General features: G+C 41.4%; 1 protein-coding gene across 2 annotated transcripts in view; it reads left to right on the forward strand.

Moving 5' to 3' along the window:
- Positions 1-17,546, forward strand: part of abca2 (ATP-binding cassette, sub-family A (ABC1), member 2) — a gene marked incomplete at both ends in the record, with an annotated part of 84,083 nt that overhangs the window by 64,808 nt on the left and 1,729 nt on the right. For both annotated transcript variants that reach the window (XM_079160512.1, XM_079160513.1), the window contains 19 exons: positions 419-744; positions 1,715-1,928; positions 4,110-4,215; positions 4,298-4,409; positions 4,602-4,662; positions 5,421-5,595; positions 5,713-5,828; positions 8,064-8,211; positions 8,447-8,570; positions 9,149-9,281; positions 10,395-10,515; positions 10,765-10,943; positions 11,736-11,877; positions 12,202-12,336; positions 14,075-14,178; positions 14,281-14,373; positions 16,195-16,297; positions 16,769-16,906; positions 16,996-17,205. In XM_079160512.1, coding sequence (XP_079016638.1) covers positions 419-744; positions 1,715-1,928; positions 4,110-4,215; positions 4,298-4,409; positions 4,602-4,662; positions 5,421-5,595; positions 5,713-5,828; positions 8,064-8,211; positions 8,447-8,570; positions 9,149-9,281; positions 10,395-10,515; positions 10,765-10,943; positions 11,736-11,877; positions 12,202-12,336; positions 14,075-14,178; positions 14,281-14,373; positions 16,195-16,297; positions 16,769-16,906; positions 16,996-17,205 — 2,740 coding nt within the window. The remainder of the gene's footprint in view (positions 1-418; positions 745-1,714; positions 1,929-4,109; positions 4,216-4,297; positions 4,410-4,601; positions 4,663-5,420; positions 5,596-5,712; positions 5,829-8,063; positions 8,212-8,446; positions 8,571-9,148; positions 9,282-10,394; positions 10,516-10,764; positions 10,944-11,735; positions 11,878-12,201; positions 12,337-14,074; positions 14,179-14,280; positions 14,374-16,194; positions 16,298-16,768; positions 16,907-16,995; positions 17,206-17,546) is intronic.

Genomic DNA, 17,546 nt, shown 5'->3' on the forward strand with positions numbered 1-17,546 from the left:
CATAGACTGTATGTAAAGACCTTTCTGAACAAACTAACATACGATCTTTAAATACAGTCACTGATCGTCTCGCTAGCTAGCAACACTGACAATAAGGTTAGCCAATGCTGTCGGACCAGCATTGTGTTCATATCCACACGTTTCTGAAACACAAACCATAAGTCTGTGTAATAGAACAGGCGTTGATTTGATCATAAATGTACTTCTTTACGTCTTTCTAGCCAAACAGCTCTTGTGGTGCTAACACAGCAGCTAGGTGGCTCTCACGCTAAAAAGCTGTGGCCGTGGAGTCATGGATTTAAAAAAAAAAGAAAATGAAAGATTATAGTATGGAGAAATTACATTTTGGAAAAGTTCTCATTGTGACTGTCAATAACCAGTTCAGTCAATCCATAGCATCTTTGGCCTCCCCTCTCAGGTGTAAGGTGTCCCCAGACGCCAGCCCACAGCAGATCATCAACACCCTCCGTCTGCCCTCGGGTGTGGGTTCGACCTGCGTCCTTAAAACCCCCTTCAACAGCACCCTAGACCAACTGGCCCAGACCCTCAACCCCAGCGCCAACAACTCCAAGACCCTGGCTGCTCGCTACTTTGACTCAATGTGTCTGGACTCCTTCACCCAGGGAGTCCCTCTCTCCAACTTTGTACCCCCACCTCCTTCCCCGGCACCATCAGATGACCCAGATCCTCGCTTTGAGGACGGACTGTGGAACTTCACAGTGGCCCCTCCAACCACAGTTCATGGTGAGTCCATCTCAAAAGACTAGTTTCAGTCATTGCATTTAATCATTTGTTTACACAATCAACACAGGATACTTCTCAACTGGTTTAAGAAAGGCCTGACATACTTTAAGGATTTCTTTCTTAATTAACTCCTTTGCATCCTTCAACCATGTTGGCTAACCAGTTTGTCATACCAAAGACACTTTTTTTAGATATCTTCAGGGCAGTCATATGCAGAGCCAGACAGAATGTAGTAAGCCCACCTTTGAATGCTATGGATACTTGCTCTTAACCCATTTGATAAAAGTGTGTTAGAGTGCATCTGTCTGGGCACCAGACATTGGTTTATCTTTAACTTGAATCTGAAACACTATTCTTTAATCAGTACATTTGGCTACCATGTGTGCACGACACTCTTTAATAAAGTTTGTGATAGTTCATCAAATTCACATGTCAATGGTTAAATTGTCCAATATATACCCTGAAATGAACCCTACCTGTAATAAATGCAAGTGTGCAGACTCTGCAACAAAGCTGGAAAGCAGTGTTTGGCACAAAACATGCAAATGAAGTGAACCCTCTGGTGGCACTCTTTTGACTTGTCGAGCTGTTTTGTTTAGATGCATCCTCACAAACTATGTTTAGTTTTACTAATCTCTTTTATTGCTTCTTGAGTCTTGAGAATATCTTTTATTCCATCTGTGAATCAGTTGGAAAGCTTTTACAAGGTGTGGGGTAGCCTCCGAAGATTTTGAGAAAAAAAATCCAACAATGGGTCTTAAAGCAATGAAAAATAAAAGAAAGGATGATGTGCTGCCACCATTTGGGGATGTCCTGGTATTGTGTGTGCTGGCTCACTGGAATAACTCCATTGGACCCTTAATGGAACTGAGCCATCATTAAGGTGGCCACCTGTGCTTTTACTGCTATGACAAATCAAAATGTGAAAAAGGTCTTTTGAGTTAAAGACACCTCTTTTATGTTTGCTCAGAGCCTGTGACATCTCCTCCCACACTTCCCCTGTCCATTCATGAGCCGGTGCGTTGTACCTGCTCCATGCAGGGGACAGGCTTCTCCTGCCCCAGTGGAGTGGGAGGACGCCCCCCCCTCATGAAGGTAGTAACAGGTGACATCCTGGTGGACATCACAGGCCGGAACGTCTCTGAGTATCTGCTCTTCACGTCAGACAGACTGCGCCTGCACAGGTGAGACTGATGTGGGACCATTTCATATTTTGTGATATTGGTATCAATATGATAACTAAGACAATAACTGAGGTTTGGAAGCATTTTCAGTACCAAAATTATACTTTTTTATCATGACCTTTTTTTGAAAAATATGACCATGTTTAACAGGATATTACAGTTGCTTTGGCTCAGTCTTCAAACCAATTTGCAGTGTACAAATCTAATAACAAAGACGGCTAATTTAGGCCTCAAAATCTTAGATAGCATTGCTGCGTTTTAAAATGATGCTGTCAATAATTCTCCCCAAACAGATTCTGCAGAGATCATCTCCTTAAGATTATACAAACGGCTAATAGAAAAAATGAAACGTATGCAGATACAGTATATGAAATAATTTAGAGCAAAAAATCCATTTGAAAACTTTCTCTTTAGTTGTTGAATAATAATAATAATCATAATAAATGATCCCTTTGGGCTAATCATTCCAGAGCAACAGGGCCCTGATAGAAAGGCTGTGCCGCCGCTGGTTTTCATTCTTGGATTCTCTAAAAGGGGCCGAACAGAGAATCACGGACTCAACTACAGATTCTGCATAATTATTTTAAAATGCAGATTAGATTATTATCAAAAGCGATGCTAAGATTTCTGCAGCTAGCGGCGATACCTGGTTGAGAATGAACGAGTTCTGGTGAGATTCAAGAATAATTCATTGTCATTATGCAACACAGGGTTGCACAACAAAATGCAGTTGTAGCCCAAGTAAAAACAAGACAAACAACAAAACAAAAACAGTAGTACATTCCTGTTCATTTTTTAAATTAGCATCAGGTGGAATGTAAACAACAGAAACAAAACCTTTTTATCTGGTCAACATCTTTACACTAATAATTTGACATCAGTTAAACATTGTGTTTGAGCACCAATCATCATTGATGTAAAGACCAGAGTGAGTGAGTGAGTGTCTCACCTCCTCTTGTCTCACAGACTGCGTTTCTTCCCCCGTCAAGCGCAGCTTGATCCGGGATGCCACAATGGAGCCAGGCGTCTGTGAAGATGTGGGCGCAACAGTCACGACCACCCGTTGCTGGGTTAGCCTGAATTATTCAGCGATTGGACATTAGCCGATTGGGTGGTGGAATAGCCTTAGGTCCTTGCTGGGTTAGCTTAGCTCCCATCTCGGCTCTGCTTTCAGTAGTGTTTGGTCCGGCAGGTCCGGCTGGGTGGGCGGGTCTGGGCAGTGATGGCCTTCAAGGTCCACTCTCCACGAATAAATCAAAACCAAACGCTTCCTTTTCTGGTGTTGCTGAGTGTATTCTGTCATATGCCATAAGCACTCCAGTAATGAAGACGAAAAGACAACAAATTAAGACATTTTTTTTGCTAAATTCATGAGCGCTACCGGCAGCATGTACATGGGCCGCCGTTGCCATGGTAAAAACTGTGATTCAGTGTGGTGTCTTGGCCTATGATAATGACTTCAGATTTGTCTGTTTAGTTGAAGGAAATGATTTGATAGCCAGATCTGAACTTCATTTAGACATGCACTGAGAATGATTAACTGATTGTTACTGGCAGAGTGGAAAGATAAATAAAGCTGTGTGTCCTCTGCGTAGAAATGGCAACTCAAGCGGATGTTCCTAGTGGTAACAACAAAAATACAAATAAAACCAGTCTAATGCTGCCAGAGACGCTGACCCATTTTTAAGACACTCAATTAAAATGGAATGATTTACGGTATTAAAGGCAGCATGAGATCTAAAAGGATTAAAATAGAGTAGCAGACTCAGCTGCTGAAAGAAGACCATTGAGCACTTTGAGGAGAGCAGTGTCTGTGCTATGGCTTCCTCTGGGACTGTGTCCGGTCATAGATGCATTTAACATTCTTTTTTTTGTATATATATCCATCTCCCAACTTTATTAGTTGCAATGCAAAACAAGTTAGGAACTGAAGAATCTGTACTGCAACCGTTTAAAAACAATAGTATGAAATCATGTACAAAATACATACTGCTGTAGAAAGTGGTAGTTTAAAGCCAACATAGACCGGAAATTCGTATTTCATTGCACTGCACTGTAACCACGTTTTGCCTTGATTACATAGTGATGCAGTAGACATGCACAACTATAATACCTGAACAAAACATTAAAATGGGTATTTGTTTAACTATTGAATTTTCTTACTGACTTTGTTCTCAATAGATATGGTGGTTTAACGGTGGGGAACATCCAGAAATCAATCCCAGCATCCTTTGGGAGGAAGATACCTCCAATGGTTCGCAAGATAGCAGTTCGCAGATCAGCTCAGGTGAGATGGGCAGTCTACACCGGACAAGAAGTTCACAAATACAGCATAGACATCCTTTGACAGAGCGACTGCTTGTGTCCAGGTTCTGTACAACAACAAAGGTTACCACAGTATGCCAACATATCTGAACGTCCTCAACAACGCCATCCTGCGTGCCAACCTGCCTGCATCCAAGGGCAACCCTGCTGCTTATGGTAATTGCATGAGACACAACATGGAACAAGATTCTTTTACTTTGAAGGCCTAGATGTGTCTTCCCAATTAAATGCCAAATAATCAACAGTGTTGTTGAATACAGTTAGTGTCATTTTGGGCCATTTCCTGGTTTGGTTCCTATCGTCGACGTATATTTGGTTGTTATGTTATGTATTGTATGTGTTTCGCAGGTTTCACTCTGACAAACCATCCAATGAATCGAACCAGTGCCAGCCTCTCTTTGGACTACTTGTAAGTTGCTCAGCAACACTGACATTTAGTTCCTTAAAGGATAACTTAAAGGACATTATTACAACTTGGGGCTTATTTTGTAGTTTTGTCCTTTATTATTAGTATAAATACAAATAACCAAATTTATAGATCACAAATATAATGTGACGAGTGTTTCTGGTGATCTCGTTGGACTACACGGATCCACAAATAACTCTGTTGGTTTTCAGAAATAGCAAAGTTTTACAAGGTAACTTGAGTGATTTGGCTCTTGGGAATTCGGGATCATAAAGTCATTGTAGACATATTCATGGATGAATTATCATGGATGTTTATTATTGGATTGTTTACGTCCAAGTGTAAATGTCATGTGATCTCTCCTATGTTTCTCCTCTCCTCCTTTCTTCTCTCATCTCCTCTCCTCCTCTTTGCCCTCTACTCTTCTCGCCTCTCCTCTCTTTTCCTTCTCTCCCTCCTCCTCTCATCTTCTTATTTCTCCTTTCCTTCTCTCACACCTTCTCCTCTCCACCCCTTTCTTCTGCTACTATCTCCTCGAACCACCTCTATCCCTCTCTCTTTTCATGTCTTCTCTCCTCTCTCCTCTCCCCCTCCCTCGTTTCCTCTCATCTCTTCCTCTCTCTTTTACTATCCTCTCCACACCGCTCCTCCTCTCCTCTCTCATCTCCTCTCCTCCCTTTCCTCCTCTCTCTTCTTATCTCCCAACCTATTCTCTCTCCATCCTCTCCTCCTCTCTCCTCTCCTCTCCCCTGTATCTCCAGGCTCCAGGGTACAGATGTGGTGATTGCCATCTTCATTATTGTGGCCATGTCCTTTGTGCCAGCCAGCTTTGTGGTGTTCCTGGTTGCAGAGAAATCCACGAAGGCCAAACACCTGCAGTTTGTCAGCGGCTGTGACCCTGTCATCTACTGGCTGGCTAATTACATATGGGACATGGTGAGGAGGATACGATGTGTGTGTGATCGATGCGATCAGAAAGAGTTTTTTTGAAATACTGCATATGTTTGTCCAGGTCTGAACATGTTCACTCCTCTCTTCATCATCTCTCCTCAGCTGAACTACCTGGTACCTGCCACGTGCTGTGTTATTATTCTGTTTGTGTTCGACCTGCCGGCCTACACCTCCCCAACTAACTTCCCTGCTGTCCTCTCCCTCTTTCTTCTCTACGGGTGAGACTTCCATTTCACACACACACACACACACACACACACACTCTCACACACAGTTTACATATCAGGCATTATGTGACGCTCTGATGCAGAACAACTTGACTGGTTGAATTTGAATGTAATTGAATTTCTAATTAAAGTGTGCTTTAGTGGTCTCACACTCCAGTTCTAAAAAGTGAAGCCAATGCTGAAGTGCCTTAAACTTGCATTCTCTCTACTGGCCATCAGGGGGCGACTCCTCTGGTTGAAGAAGTCTGGTTGTATAGAAGTCCATGAGAAAATGACTCTACTATAAAACCGTAGTCAACAAACCTATGGGTGACATCACGGTCTCACGACTTCTATTTAAGAAACATCAATGTGTACAGATTTCACCAGAACTACTTTCTTTTAAGTTTTTGTAACCCGTTATTCACATATTTATCCTAGTTCATGAAAAACAGAACAGGCAACAACAACAGAAAAAGGGTTGACAGACTGCCCATTTATAAACACTGTAAGTGTTGGAAACCTACCTATTCATATACGTTAAAGAAGCAGGAGCAACAATCTTACATAATATATAATACGGTTGGTAGAGTGGGTTGTTTATTAATAGTAAGGCTGCTGGTCCAATCCCCAGTCCATCTGTCTTTGAGCAGGACATGTAACACCAAACTGTCTCCTAATGTTTATACATCATGTTTACATCGTACATTATATATTAGTGCTGGGCAAGTTAACGCGTTATTATCGCGTTAACGCATTCATTAATTAATGCCGACAATTATATTGTTTTTATTAAGCAGACATTTTTAACACAAGAACCGGCAGCGAGCAGTGAACAGCTGTTTGTGTGGCATCTCTTCCGTCACTTCCCGTTTCCTTCCCCTACATTCCCCTGGGTCCTAAGTCCCTCCTTTACAGCTTCTTATCACCCTAAAGTGTTTTTGTTTGGAATATGTATAATAAGCATATCATTTAGTTATCACTACTGAGAATGTAACAAACATTAAAAAAAAGGAAAACAACATGACGTAGATAGGTTTGCAGTTTTCAAGGTGTATATTTCAAATTGCATCTCTTACACACATGAAGATAAAGTTGTGAACACCGGCTGAATATCTATTATCAGAATCATTATAACTGTGTTATAACTGCTACTGTGTAAAGAGAATACTGATGTTAAAAATAACCTGATTTGTTTAAAGTGTTTGCAAACCAAATGTTATTGCACTTTTGTTCATATAGCAGTACTTTCAAAATAAAAGTGCACAATACACTACTTTTGAATTCATTATTGAACTTTGCGCATAATAATGAGATTAATCGCAAACAAATCATGCGATTAATCGCGATAACAAATTTTAATCGTTGCCCAGCACTAATATATATATATATATATCTATATACATAGATACCAAACATGATGTACACTGACAAGAAAATTATTTTATATATCTTTTGAACACAACTTCCTTATATTTACAAAGTATTCATATTTGTACGACTTTATTGTTACAATACTTCATAATCAGACATACACTACCGTTCAAAAGTTTGGGGTCACTTAGAAATGTCCTTATTTCTGTTTCTTTCAATGAAGATAACATTAAATTAATCAGAAATACACTCTATACATTGTTAATGTGGTTAATGACTATTCTAGGTGGAAACGTCTGGTTTTTAATGAAATATCTACATAGGAGTATCTGGAGCATCACATTTGTGGGTTGGATTATACTCTCAACATGGCCAGAAAAAGAGAACTTTCATGTGAAACTCGCCAGTCTATTCTTGTTCTTAGAAATGAAGCTATTCCATGCGAGAAATTGCGAAGAAACTGAAAATTGACATGAAATTGTCTGGGTGACCCCAAACTTTTGAACGGTAGTGTAGTTTTGACAACATACAGTTGGTTTACAGATTCTGAAAGCTGAAGGCCTCATGTTTTCAAAAACTGAAACATTCATATCTTCTATCAATTGACCATCTTCCATCACAATGTTTTGGTGGACCTGGTGAATGATAAAGTCTGTTCCCCTGTTTCCTGTTAAAATGATAGCGCCTCCTCGTGGTTACGGTTCGGGGGAGGGGTTGGTTCAGGTTTAGGTAGGGGGAAACACATGACCAAAGTATTTGGTACTGGGTCTGTAAAAGTGCTTAAAAGTGTTCTCCAGTTTTTTTCTTTGTCTCATGTCCTGAAGATTTGGACGTCTTCAGGGATTTTGCTCAGCTGATTGCTCTTCCTTCCAGGTGGTCCATCACTCCCATCATGTACCCAGCATCCTTCTGGTTTGAGGTGCCCAGTACAGCCTACGTGTTTCTAATAGTCATCAACCTATTTATAGGCATCACTGCAACTGTTGCCACCTTCCTCCTCCAGCTCTTTGAGCATGATAAGGTCAGTTTGACTCTTGTTATTGTCACCTCAAAGGCTGCAACTTGCCAAACATATTTTGAGGATTCAACCCCTCCATATCAAATGTCAAATGTTTACAAGTTAATAAATCTAAAAACTACGAAATTGATATGGAGCATTGTGCAATAGACCTGTTTACCTTTGTACTGCAGCAGTGTTGGACAATGGCCTTTGGATATTTATTTATTTATCTCTTCACTATTTTCATCTCCTCCAGGATCTGAAAAGAGTCAACAGTTACCTGAAGTCCTGTTTCCTAATCTTCCCCAACTATAACCTGGGCCATGGCCTGATGGAGATGGCTTACAATGAGTACATCAATGAATACTACGCTAAAATAGGTATGAGGACACAGTCCCACAGCTTGACAAAGTTGTTCGCTACTCTAAGTATCCACCTCTTTCCCTGCTGAAAACGCTCGGCTGCTAGCGCTGGAGAGTGCTTTGGAGGCGCAGCGTTTTTCAAGTGAATAACTTTGGTTGCGTCTGTTTGTTATGATATAGAATACAAATGTCAGTACATAGTAGAGTACTTGCTCTGGCCCTTAGTCTGGATGAAGGGAAGGCTGAACCACGTCATGTGGGTTCATGAGATTTTGTGGGCGAGTTCAGATTAAAATCAACTTTATTTTACCACACTAGAAAATTCATTAGGTCCAATGCTCCAGACATGAGGACAATAGTCTACAGTAAAAACAATAGGAACAATAGCATAGCAGACACAATAAGACTACAACATTTACCCAAAGTTCATCATTTTTCTTCACTCTGAAACTAAAACGCCCAACGTTGCATTGTTGGTTTGGGTTTTTTCACATATTTTGTAACCTGTACGTTTTATACTTTTCACACAGACAAATGTTTTTGAAAGAATCTTGAGAATCAGTCACAGGATCATTTGTGTGAATGTGTGCTTTCAGGCCAGTTTGACAAGATGAAGTCTCCATTTGAGTGGGACATTGTGACTCGAGGACTCGTTGCCATGACAATTGAAGGCTTTGTTGGCTTCCTCATCACCATCCTCTGCCAGTACAACTTCCTCAGGAAACCCCCGTGAGTGAAGTGTGTGAGCTGTCAGGTTTTACTGTCACTCCCTCAGGATTAAGGAGTAACCGTCTCTCTAGAGCTGCCGTTTTACAACTAACAGTTATGCATCACAGAGAAGGCTTTACTAGGTATACTAGGTACCAGCTTCTCAACCCACAGTAGCAGAGAATTGACCATAATGCAACACAATTACAAGACCGTTGTTTTTACATTTGGAGGAATGATTAACTGACGATTGATTGATACTTTCTCTCAAAATGAAAGAGTCATTTTATCCGACAGAACTCCCTCTTCACAGTGATATTATGTTCTCTGAGTGAGGTTCAATTAGATTTTAAAAAGTGCTCCTTGTCACTTCACACCTTGGTTCATAATCATCATCCTTGACAGCTGTTTTTTTACCCTTTGATCCACTATTGAAACCTGCCGTCTTGCCTGACCGGACAATAGACAGGAAACTGAGATTAGGGACCGTCTAAAAAGTACATGCAAATTGCCCAAGACAGCTTTTTAGATTTTTTTCAATAGTTTTTTATCTCTCATTTTTTTTCATTGACACTTTAAACCAACTTTATTTCCATCTGGACTTAACGCCTTTGCATGCACAAACTCAAGAGATAAACAGTGCAATATGGTCCAATGCAATTTATACTTTCACAACTTTAAATTAGATTCAGTTTAGATTTGTTTTTGAAGGTACACTTTTATGCTGTATTGTTTTTTAATTGATTTAGCTACAAGTTACTTTGTATATTTTGTGAGCACCTAAACTTTCACACACTAAAAGGAGTTTAAAATGGAATCAGTAAAAAATAATTTAACACAGAAAATGAGGAAGGTTACACGATTTCTAACCACTTCCAATGTAAATACAAATAATAATGTTTTTCTAAAATATACAGATACAGATAGCAATAGTAGCATTCCATCACAACCTCACCATTTACTACTCCACAGTAAGCTGCAACTCGCTATCTGCTCTCTGGTGTTTGTCAAAAGGCAGTGTAGGATATCGCTGTCTTAGGCAGAGGTGGACATGCTGAGGGTGAAAAGGAACAACAAAGACAAAACTGAAAAAAGTGTGTGTGTGTGTGTGTGTGTGTGTGTGTGTGTGTCCAGGAGGGTGCCAGTCAGCTGCCAGCCTATAGACGATGATGATGTAGACGTGGCCTGTGAAAGACGAAGAGTGTTGCGAGGAGACGCCGACAACGATATGCTGAAGATCGAGAACCTGACAAAGGTTTAACACTCAGCTCGTCAACATTTAGAAAAATCCCTAGAAGCTACAGTTTAGTTTTCACAGAACTTTGCACACAATTGGACGTTCTACTCAAACATCAGAAACTTTTAAATTAGGTGTCCAGCTATGCCAGTTCATCAAATCAACCTACCAGTTAAAACAACCATTATACGTGTGAAATATACATGATTTCTATTTTAGGAGCTAAAACTTACTCAAACACTTTAATGTGTATCTACTCGTATTCAGGTTTACAAATCCAGGAAGATGGGTCGTATCCTGGCAGTGGACCGGCTATGCCTGGGCGTCCGGCCTGGTGAGTGTTTTGGACTTCTAGGAGTTAATGGAGCCGGGAAGACCAGCACCTTCAAGATGCTAACGGGTGACGAGTGCACCACTGGAGGAGAAGCCTTCATCGACGGAAACAGGTCAGTGCCAGAAAAATAAGAGAACTTTATTTTTTCACATGAAGACTCATCCGATCCGAATAACACTATGGTCCACTGTATGTCGACAGCACTCTATTTATTAAGCTGTAAGGGCTGTTATTGTGGATCAGAAATGTCCTCAGCTCAGCTGAGTGCTGAGGTGAACAAGCGGAAACATCATGTTCACTGTCACCAGTCACTCAAAATCAGTAAAAAACACGTCTAGAGAAACCAAGTCTTCACTGATGCATGAATGTGGGTTGGTGGAGACGATGAGAACATTACCTGCCTGAATGCAGCGTGCCAACTTGGTCCGAGTCTGTTCTTCCTGATTTGGCCTCCTTAGTCTCAGTGAAGCAAAACCATACAATGATATTTCAGACATTGAGTGTGCTTCAAACTTTGTGTTAACAGATTGTGTTTGTCCCTTTTCTGTTTCAACAACAATGTCTCTCTGACCTTAACCCCATCCAACATCTTTGAGATGAACTGGACTGAAAGCCAGGTCATTGCTGGACCTCACTAATGCTGTAATGTCTGAACGGGAGCAAATCCCTGCAGCCAGGTTCTAACATCGGTGGAAAGACGGAAACCAGAAGAGCGTTTGGGTGTCAACATACGTTTGACTGATGACGTTAGCATTAGTTCTGTGCTGCAGGACCTCTGTTAGATTAACATAAAAGAGACATTTCTCTCAATCGGACTGAGGTCCAGTTGGCATTAACGGATTAATTTATAGGGATATTGAGAAATCTATCCTGTGTGTGTGTGTGTGTGTGTGTGTGTGCGCAGTATTCTGAAGGACCTGTTACGTGTGCAGCAGAGTATCGGCTACTGTCCACAGTTTGACGCTCTGTTTGATGACCTGACAGCCAGAGAACATCTGGAGCTTTACACTCGTCTCCGTGGCATTCCATGGAAAGACCAGGGGAGGGTCAGTCTCACACACACACACACACACACACACACACACACACACACACACACACAGTTAAAGTCATTACAACCTAGCTTGGCTTTAGGTATATAATACCTAAAAAACCAACATTGTATTGGAATAAATCATCAGTTTGCAACGAGGGAGCCAAACAAACTTCAGTTAGATCAGTTAAAGCCCCACTAAGCAAATCACTTGAATTCAAATCTTCAGTTTGTTCGGTGGTGGGAAATCTTCACACAAGTTCTTCACCTCTGTCCCCTCCACACCTTAAACAGATGCATCGTCATCACCGAAGGTGTTATCCTTTACCCCCTCTAGGTGGTGCAGTGGGCTTTAGAAAAGCTGGAGTTGTCAAAGTATGCCGACAAGCCTGCCGCCACTTACAGTGGAGGAAACAAGCGTAAGCTTTCCACCGCCATCGCTCTTATTGGATACCCTTCACTCATCTTCCTGGTAAGAAGTTCAAATGTATGTTTTAAGTAGAGCTGTGAAAAATAACGCGTTAACACGTTATGATTAAATTACAGGATTAATTCGTTATTTTTTTTAACGCATTTAACGGATGCGCAGAATGAGCTTCCAATATACCCACAATTGACCGTTCGCCCCCATAGTTACTGTTGCTACGTCGACAAAACTCCCAGGACTGTGAACCCTAAAGCACGGCGAGGACGGGGACCAGCGCTATATCTGTCAGTGTCAGTGATACTTTTTGGAGTAATATCTCCGCGATATTCTCCGGATCAAGGCAAAGGGACAGCAATATGCAGTGGAAGGATATATCCAAAACATTAAGATCACGAAGGTGACACAACAATAATCGAAGCAAAAGCATACAGGTCTCAATCAAAACATCTCTAATGCAGTCAGACGTTAGCTGCTATCCAAACAAACACATGTAACAGACTGTCTCATGTTTGTCCTTTCTGGTGTTGAAGATATGTCCCATCAGCGTTGCCGTAGAGAGGGGGCAATTCCCGCCTCTAGGAAAAGGGGCGTAAACGTAAACGGGAAGACGTTATCGTTTCACCGTAGCACTACCAGCCTAAAGTACCATGTGTGATTAATCATGATTAATCCACAGAAACCTGTGATTAATTTGATTAAAATGTTTAATCATTTCACAGCCCTAGTTTTAAGATAAGAGATGAGATGAGATATTCCTTTATTAGTCCCACAGCGGGGACATTTGCAGGATGTGTGAGCTGCACTCAGAGTTGGTATTAGTACAAAAATGTACAGAGGAGTTTCACTAATCATCATAGTTCCCATTAGAGGAAGACCACAAGAGGACTGTAATGACTCTCACACAGTATCTCAACATGTACACTATGTAGTGTAGTTACACATGTCAATACAACATCCACAACAAAACCATTTGTATATTTACTACTGGGGCTAAATCATAGGCATGACTCTTAATTCTAGCTTATTACAACGTTGGTCTTTGTAGATTTAACCATCACTTCTAATAGTCATCATCAATAAGTAGTTAAAGATTATTTATATGGCACCTTGCCAGATCAGGTGTCACAAAGTGCTTCACAAATGAATAAAAACTTTAGGACCAAGTAACACATTGTGACAATGCGCTGTCGATAGTGGAGGGTTTTTAACAGACGTTTAAAATATTTACAACATCCACATTGCTGACTGGCCTAATGGCCAGAGGGAGCTGCTTTGATGAGGCAAGCCCTGGTCAGACAACCAAGAGACCTGTCTGAAGAGTAGGGGGCTACATTAGGGAGATGGGACCTCTGTGGTTGGATGTGCATAGGAGTCCTGCTGCAGTACTCATTTACTTTAGCTTGTACGGTAAAATGCAGTAAGTGTGACAGGGTGACACAGAGGCATGAGATGGAATCAGGGTGGTTCCTGGTCATTTTGGTGCAAGATATCCACTGGTGCCCATGAGGGAATTATGGGCTATAATTGTAATAAGAATAATGTTGTAATATCCTGGTTTTGCCTGTATTGGCCCTGATCTTAAACTTATTACCAGCTTGATCTCCAAGTTTTACTTCTTCTTAGTCATCGTTCCTAGATCTCAGCTATTCATTTTTGCGAGTAGTACAAATTGTCAATTTCATGTGTGCATGGTAGAAGTGCAACAGAACAATGAAAGTACTGTCATCTTTAAATCCAGTATTTAGTTTTTAGCTTCTGAAGTGTATTTTGCGGGGTTTTCCAGGATGAGCCCACCACTGGCATGGACCCAAAGGCGCGCAGATTCCTCTGGAATTTAATCCTGGACATAATCAAGACGGGACGCTCTGTAGTGCTGACATCACACAGGTGAGAAAACTCAGTCCTTCACTTTTTACTGTTGTGACTTATTTTCACTTCTATTTCACCATAGTGTACTTATTAATGTATTTGTCATTCTGTCTTTTACAGTATGGAGGAGTGTGAGGCTTTGTGCACCAGACTGGGCATTATGGTGAACGGCAGGTTTAAATGCCTGGGCAGCATCCAACATCTCAAGAACAGGTCAGGAGGATAAAGATCAGCCTTCCTTTTGTGATTTATAGATGTACTATAATCTGCATTGTTTTAAACAGAGTTTGGCATTAACAACTGACAGTCCTTTTCCAGTCAATGGACTTCATTTATTTGGGTACTTATCCCTATTGGGTTTGTGGCAATTTATTATTATTTCTTGTCTGCTTAAAATCACATTAGTTGGAGTGAGCTAGAAACATGAAACTTCATTTACAAAATAATGTGCAAGTACTTCCCGAGAAATATGGCTCCAATCAGCCACATGGTGATTAACACCCAAAACGGTGATTTTGAAAAAGCCACGCCCCTCACACCATGAATCCGATTGACATGAAATTTGACACACATGTCCAGGTCAATGTGCACTTCAGAAAAGCTTCTTGGACCTCATGAAGTCCACCTGACTAGAATTTCGGCCATTTTGAATAAAAACAAAAACACTTTTTTTACATCTCTAAACCATTGGTTTGATTGCTGAGGATCATTATTGGACAAAGCTTATCAAAACTTAACTTTAACGATATTGACTGATGAACTTCAAAAGGCCACGGCTCTCTGTGGGCCAATCATTACAAAACTTACTGAGTTTGAGTTTGTCTTACTGTCTTACTGAGAGGCTACATAAGTATGTGAATGGTAATGGACTGTACTTGTATAGTCCATTTACCCACTCAAAGCGCTTTAACACTACATGTCATCATTCACACCCATTCATACACTGATGACAGGACTACCATGTAAGGTGCCACCTGCCCACCAGGACTAACTAACATTTACACCCACTCATACATCGCAGGAACAGCCTGCAGGAGCAATTTGAGGTAAAGTGTCTTGCCCAAGGACACATCAACATGGACCAGGGATCAAACCACCAAACCCCTGATCAGTGTGACAGGAAGTTAGCGCCAGCAGGCATTGCTAGCTAACCAGCTGGCCAGTCATGCTCACAGACCCGGCCCTGCGTAGCTGATTGAGGCAGAGAAGCATTAACCTCGACTAGTTAGGGTGAGGATAGCCTATTGGAATATTGGACCTGAAAAAATCAGGTTACCAGTACCTCAGCGAGCGCGGACGCCTGGCCAATCCTAGCGCTTGAATGCTGCACAGGGCGGGTCTTGCCAAGAAGAGCAGTGGGGTTCATAATAGCGCAGCTGTGACCTTGCTGGAGCTCGATCAAGAGACCGGTCCTGAGACGCCTGCGGGTGTCAACAGCTAGCCGACGGGCCAGTCAGGCTCACAGACCTCCCTGAGAGCTGGCTGGAGCTCTGTCAGGAGACTGTCTCAGAGACAAGAGGCTGTTATTTCCCTGTTGACGGAGGGTTTGTTCATTATGTATATCACAACACAAATGTCCGTTATGAAATTAACGGGGAACCGATGGTTTTATGCCTTGTTCTTTTTGAATTTGGTGCTATATGATATTTTACATATTAGCATATTTCCGTATGGTACCTTTTGTCGGCTCATTGTCTTGTGAAGAGACTTATCTTCCAGACACAGTTTTAATAATTATAATCATAATAATCAAAGTGATAACATGACACTCCACAAAACAAAACACCCCACAGGAGAATGAGGCATATAACCATAGGTTCCCCTTTATTTTATAATGGACATTTGTGTTAAGATATTTAAATAAACCATCTGTTAACAGGGAAAAAAATGCCTTTTGTCTCTTCAGAGAGCTCCAGCCAGCTCACAGTGGGGTCTGTGAGCATGACTAGCCAGCTAGGTATCCCCGCTGGCACCAACTAATACATTAGTATTTTATTTTTAAACTTCTGCGTTCATGTTCTGATGATGTTCCAGGTTTGGGGACGGCTACATGATCACAGTGAGGACAAAGAGCAGCTCTAATGTGAAGGAGGTGGTTCGATTCTTCAACAGAAACTTCCCTGAGGCCGTGCTGAAGGTAGATTACTGCAGCGAACTCTGATTGATTGATGAATATTTACCCCCAGCTGTAGCATTGATGCCCAGTATTTCTTCCTTTCTGACAACTTCAGAGTCCAGAAAGTCTTATAGACCGGTGTATTGGATCAAAAACTCATTTCCTTTGATAATGGCACGACATGAAGACACTGATTTCATGGAATACCCATTATATATGCTTTAGTCAATATTTTCATATTATCAACACTACTTGTTTGTGAGAGGCATTGCTCAAAGGAACAAAACATTAGAGCGTTTTAACCCGGCCCTGTTGTTTGACCCCGCCCCCATGTGTTTAAACACCCCTCTTCCAACTTGTTTAAACCCCCAAAAATGTTTTGTCCTGTTTGATATTTTCCATCTCATATTTCATGGGGCGCTTTTTTCAAGGAGCAGAGTGAGGTTCTCTTTTTAGAGTGTTCAGACATTAAGCCACCTGTCATATTTGCAGGAGCGTCACAACACCAAGATCCAGTACCAGTTGAAGTCTGAGCGGATCTCCCTGGCTCAGGTCTTCAGTAAGATGGAGCAGGTGGTGGAGGTGCTGGGCATTGAGGAGTACTCTGTCAGTCAGACCACTCTGGACAATGTGAGTCAGCTTATAACACTCTGGCTCAACTTCATGCAGGACTTCATAAGGACAAAATGAGTCAAATGAATCTTCTTTATTCTGCTTAGGTGTTTGTCAACTTTGCTAAGAAACAGAGCGACAACCTGGAGCAGCAGGAGGCGTCGCCCCCGGGTGGTGGACAGTCCCCCCTGCAGCGCATCCTCAACCTGCTGAAGTCTCGGCCGGCCAACACGGAGCTCAACGCTCTGATCAGCGAGGCACCAGAGGAGCTGGAGAGCGATGATGATGAAGGACTCATCAGCTTTGAAGAGGAAAGGGTGAGTGCCTTTTTATCTGTATTTATTTCATTTTGTAGTAAACGTGAGCTACAGGTAGAGGGTCACAGGGATTTAAGGGCTGAAGCCATGTAGTATGGACCACAACAGAAGAATAGCATGATACATATTGTCTTTTTTTGTAAATGAATAATGAACCTCAATGTTGTAAGGAATATAATATATACAATACACAGGCATTCATAAAGTTTCTTTATTGCAAAACACACATTTGAATTGATATTGAATGTATAATTCTAAAGGAAACCTTCTTAAATAGCTTGACAGGAGGAATTGTGGACCTCTGGTAAAGTAATAACTTTATAACTAATAGGACTGTTGGT

This window comes from Pholis gunnellus (genome assembly GCF_910591455.1).
Source record: "Pholis gunnellus genome assembly, chromosome: 6".
Taxonomy (NCBI): domain Eukaryota; kingdom Metazoa; phylum Chordata; class Actinopteri; order Perciformes; family Pholidae; genus Pholis; species Pholis gunnellus.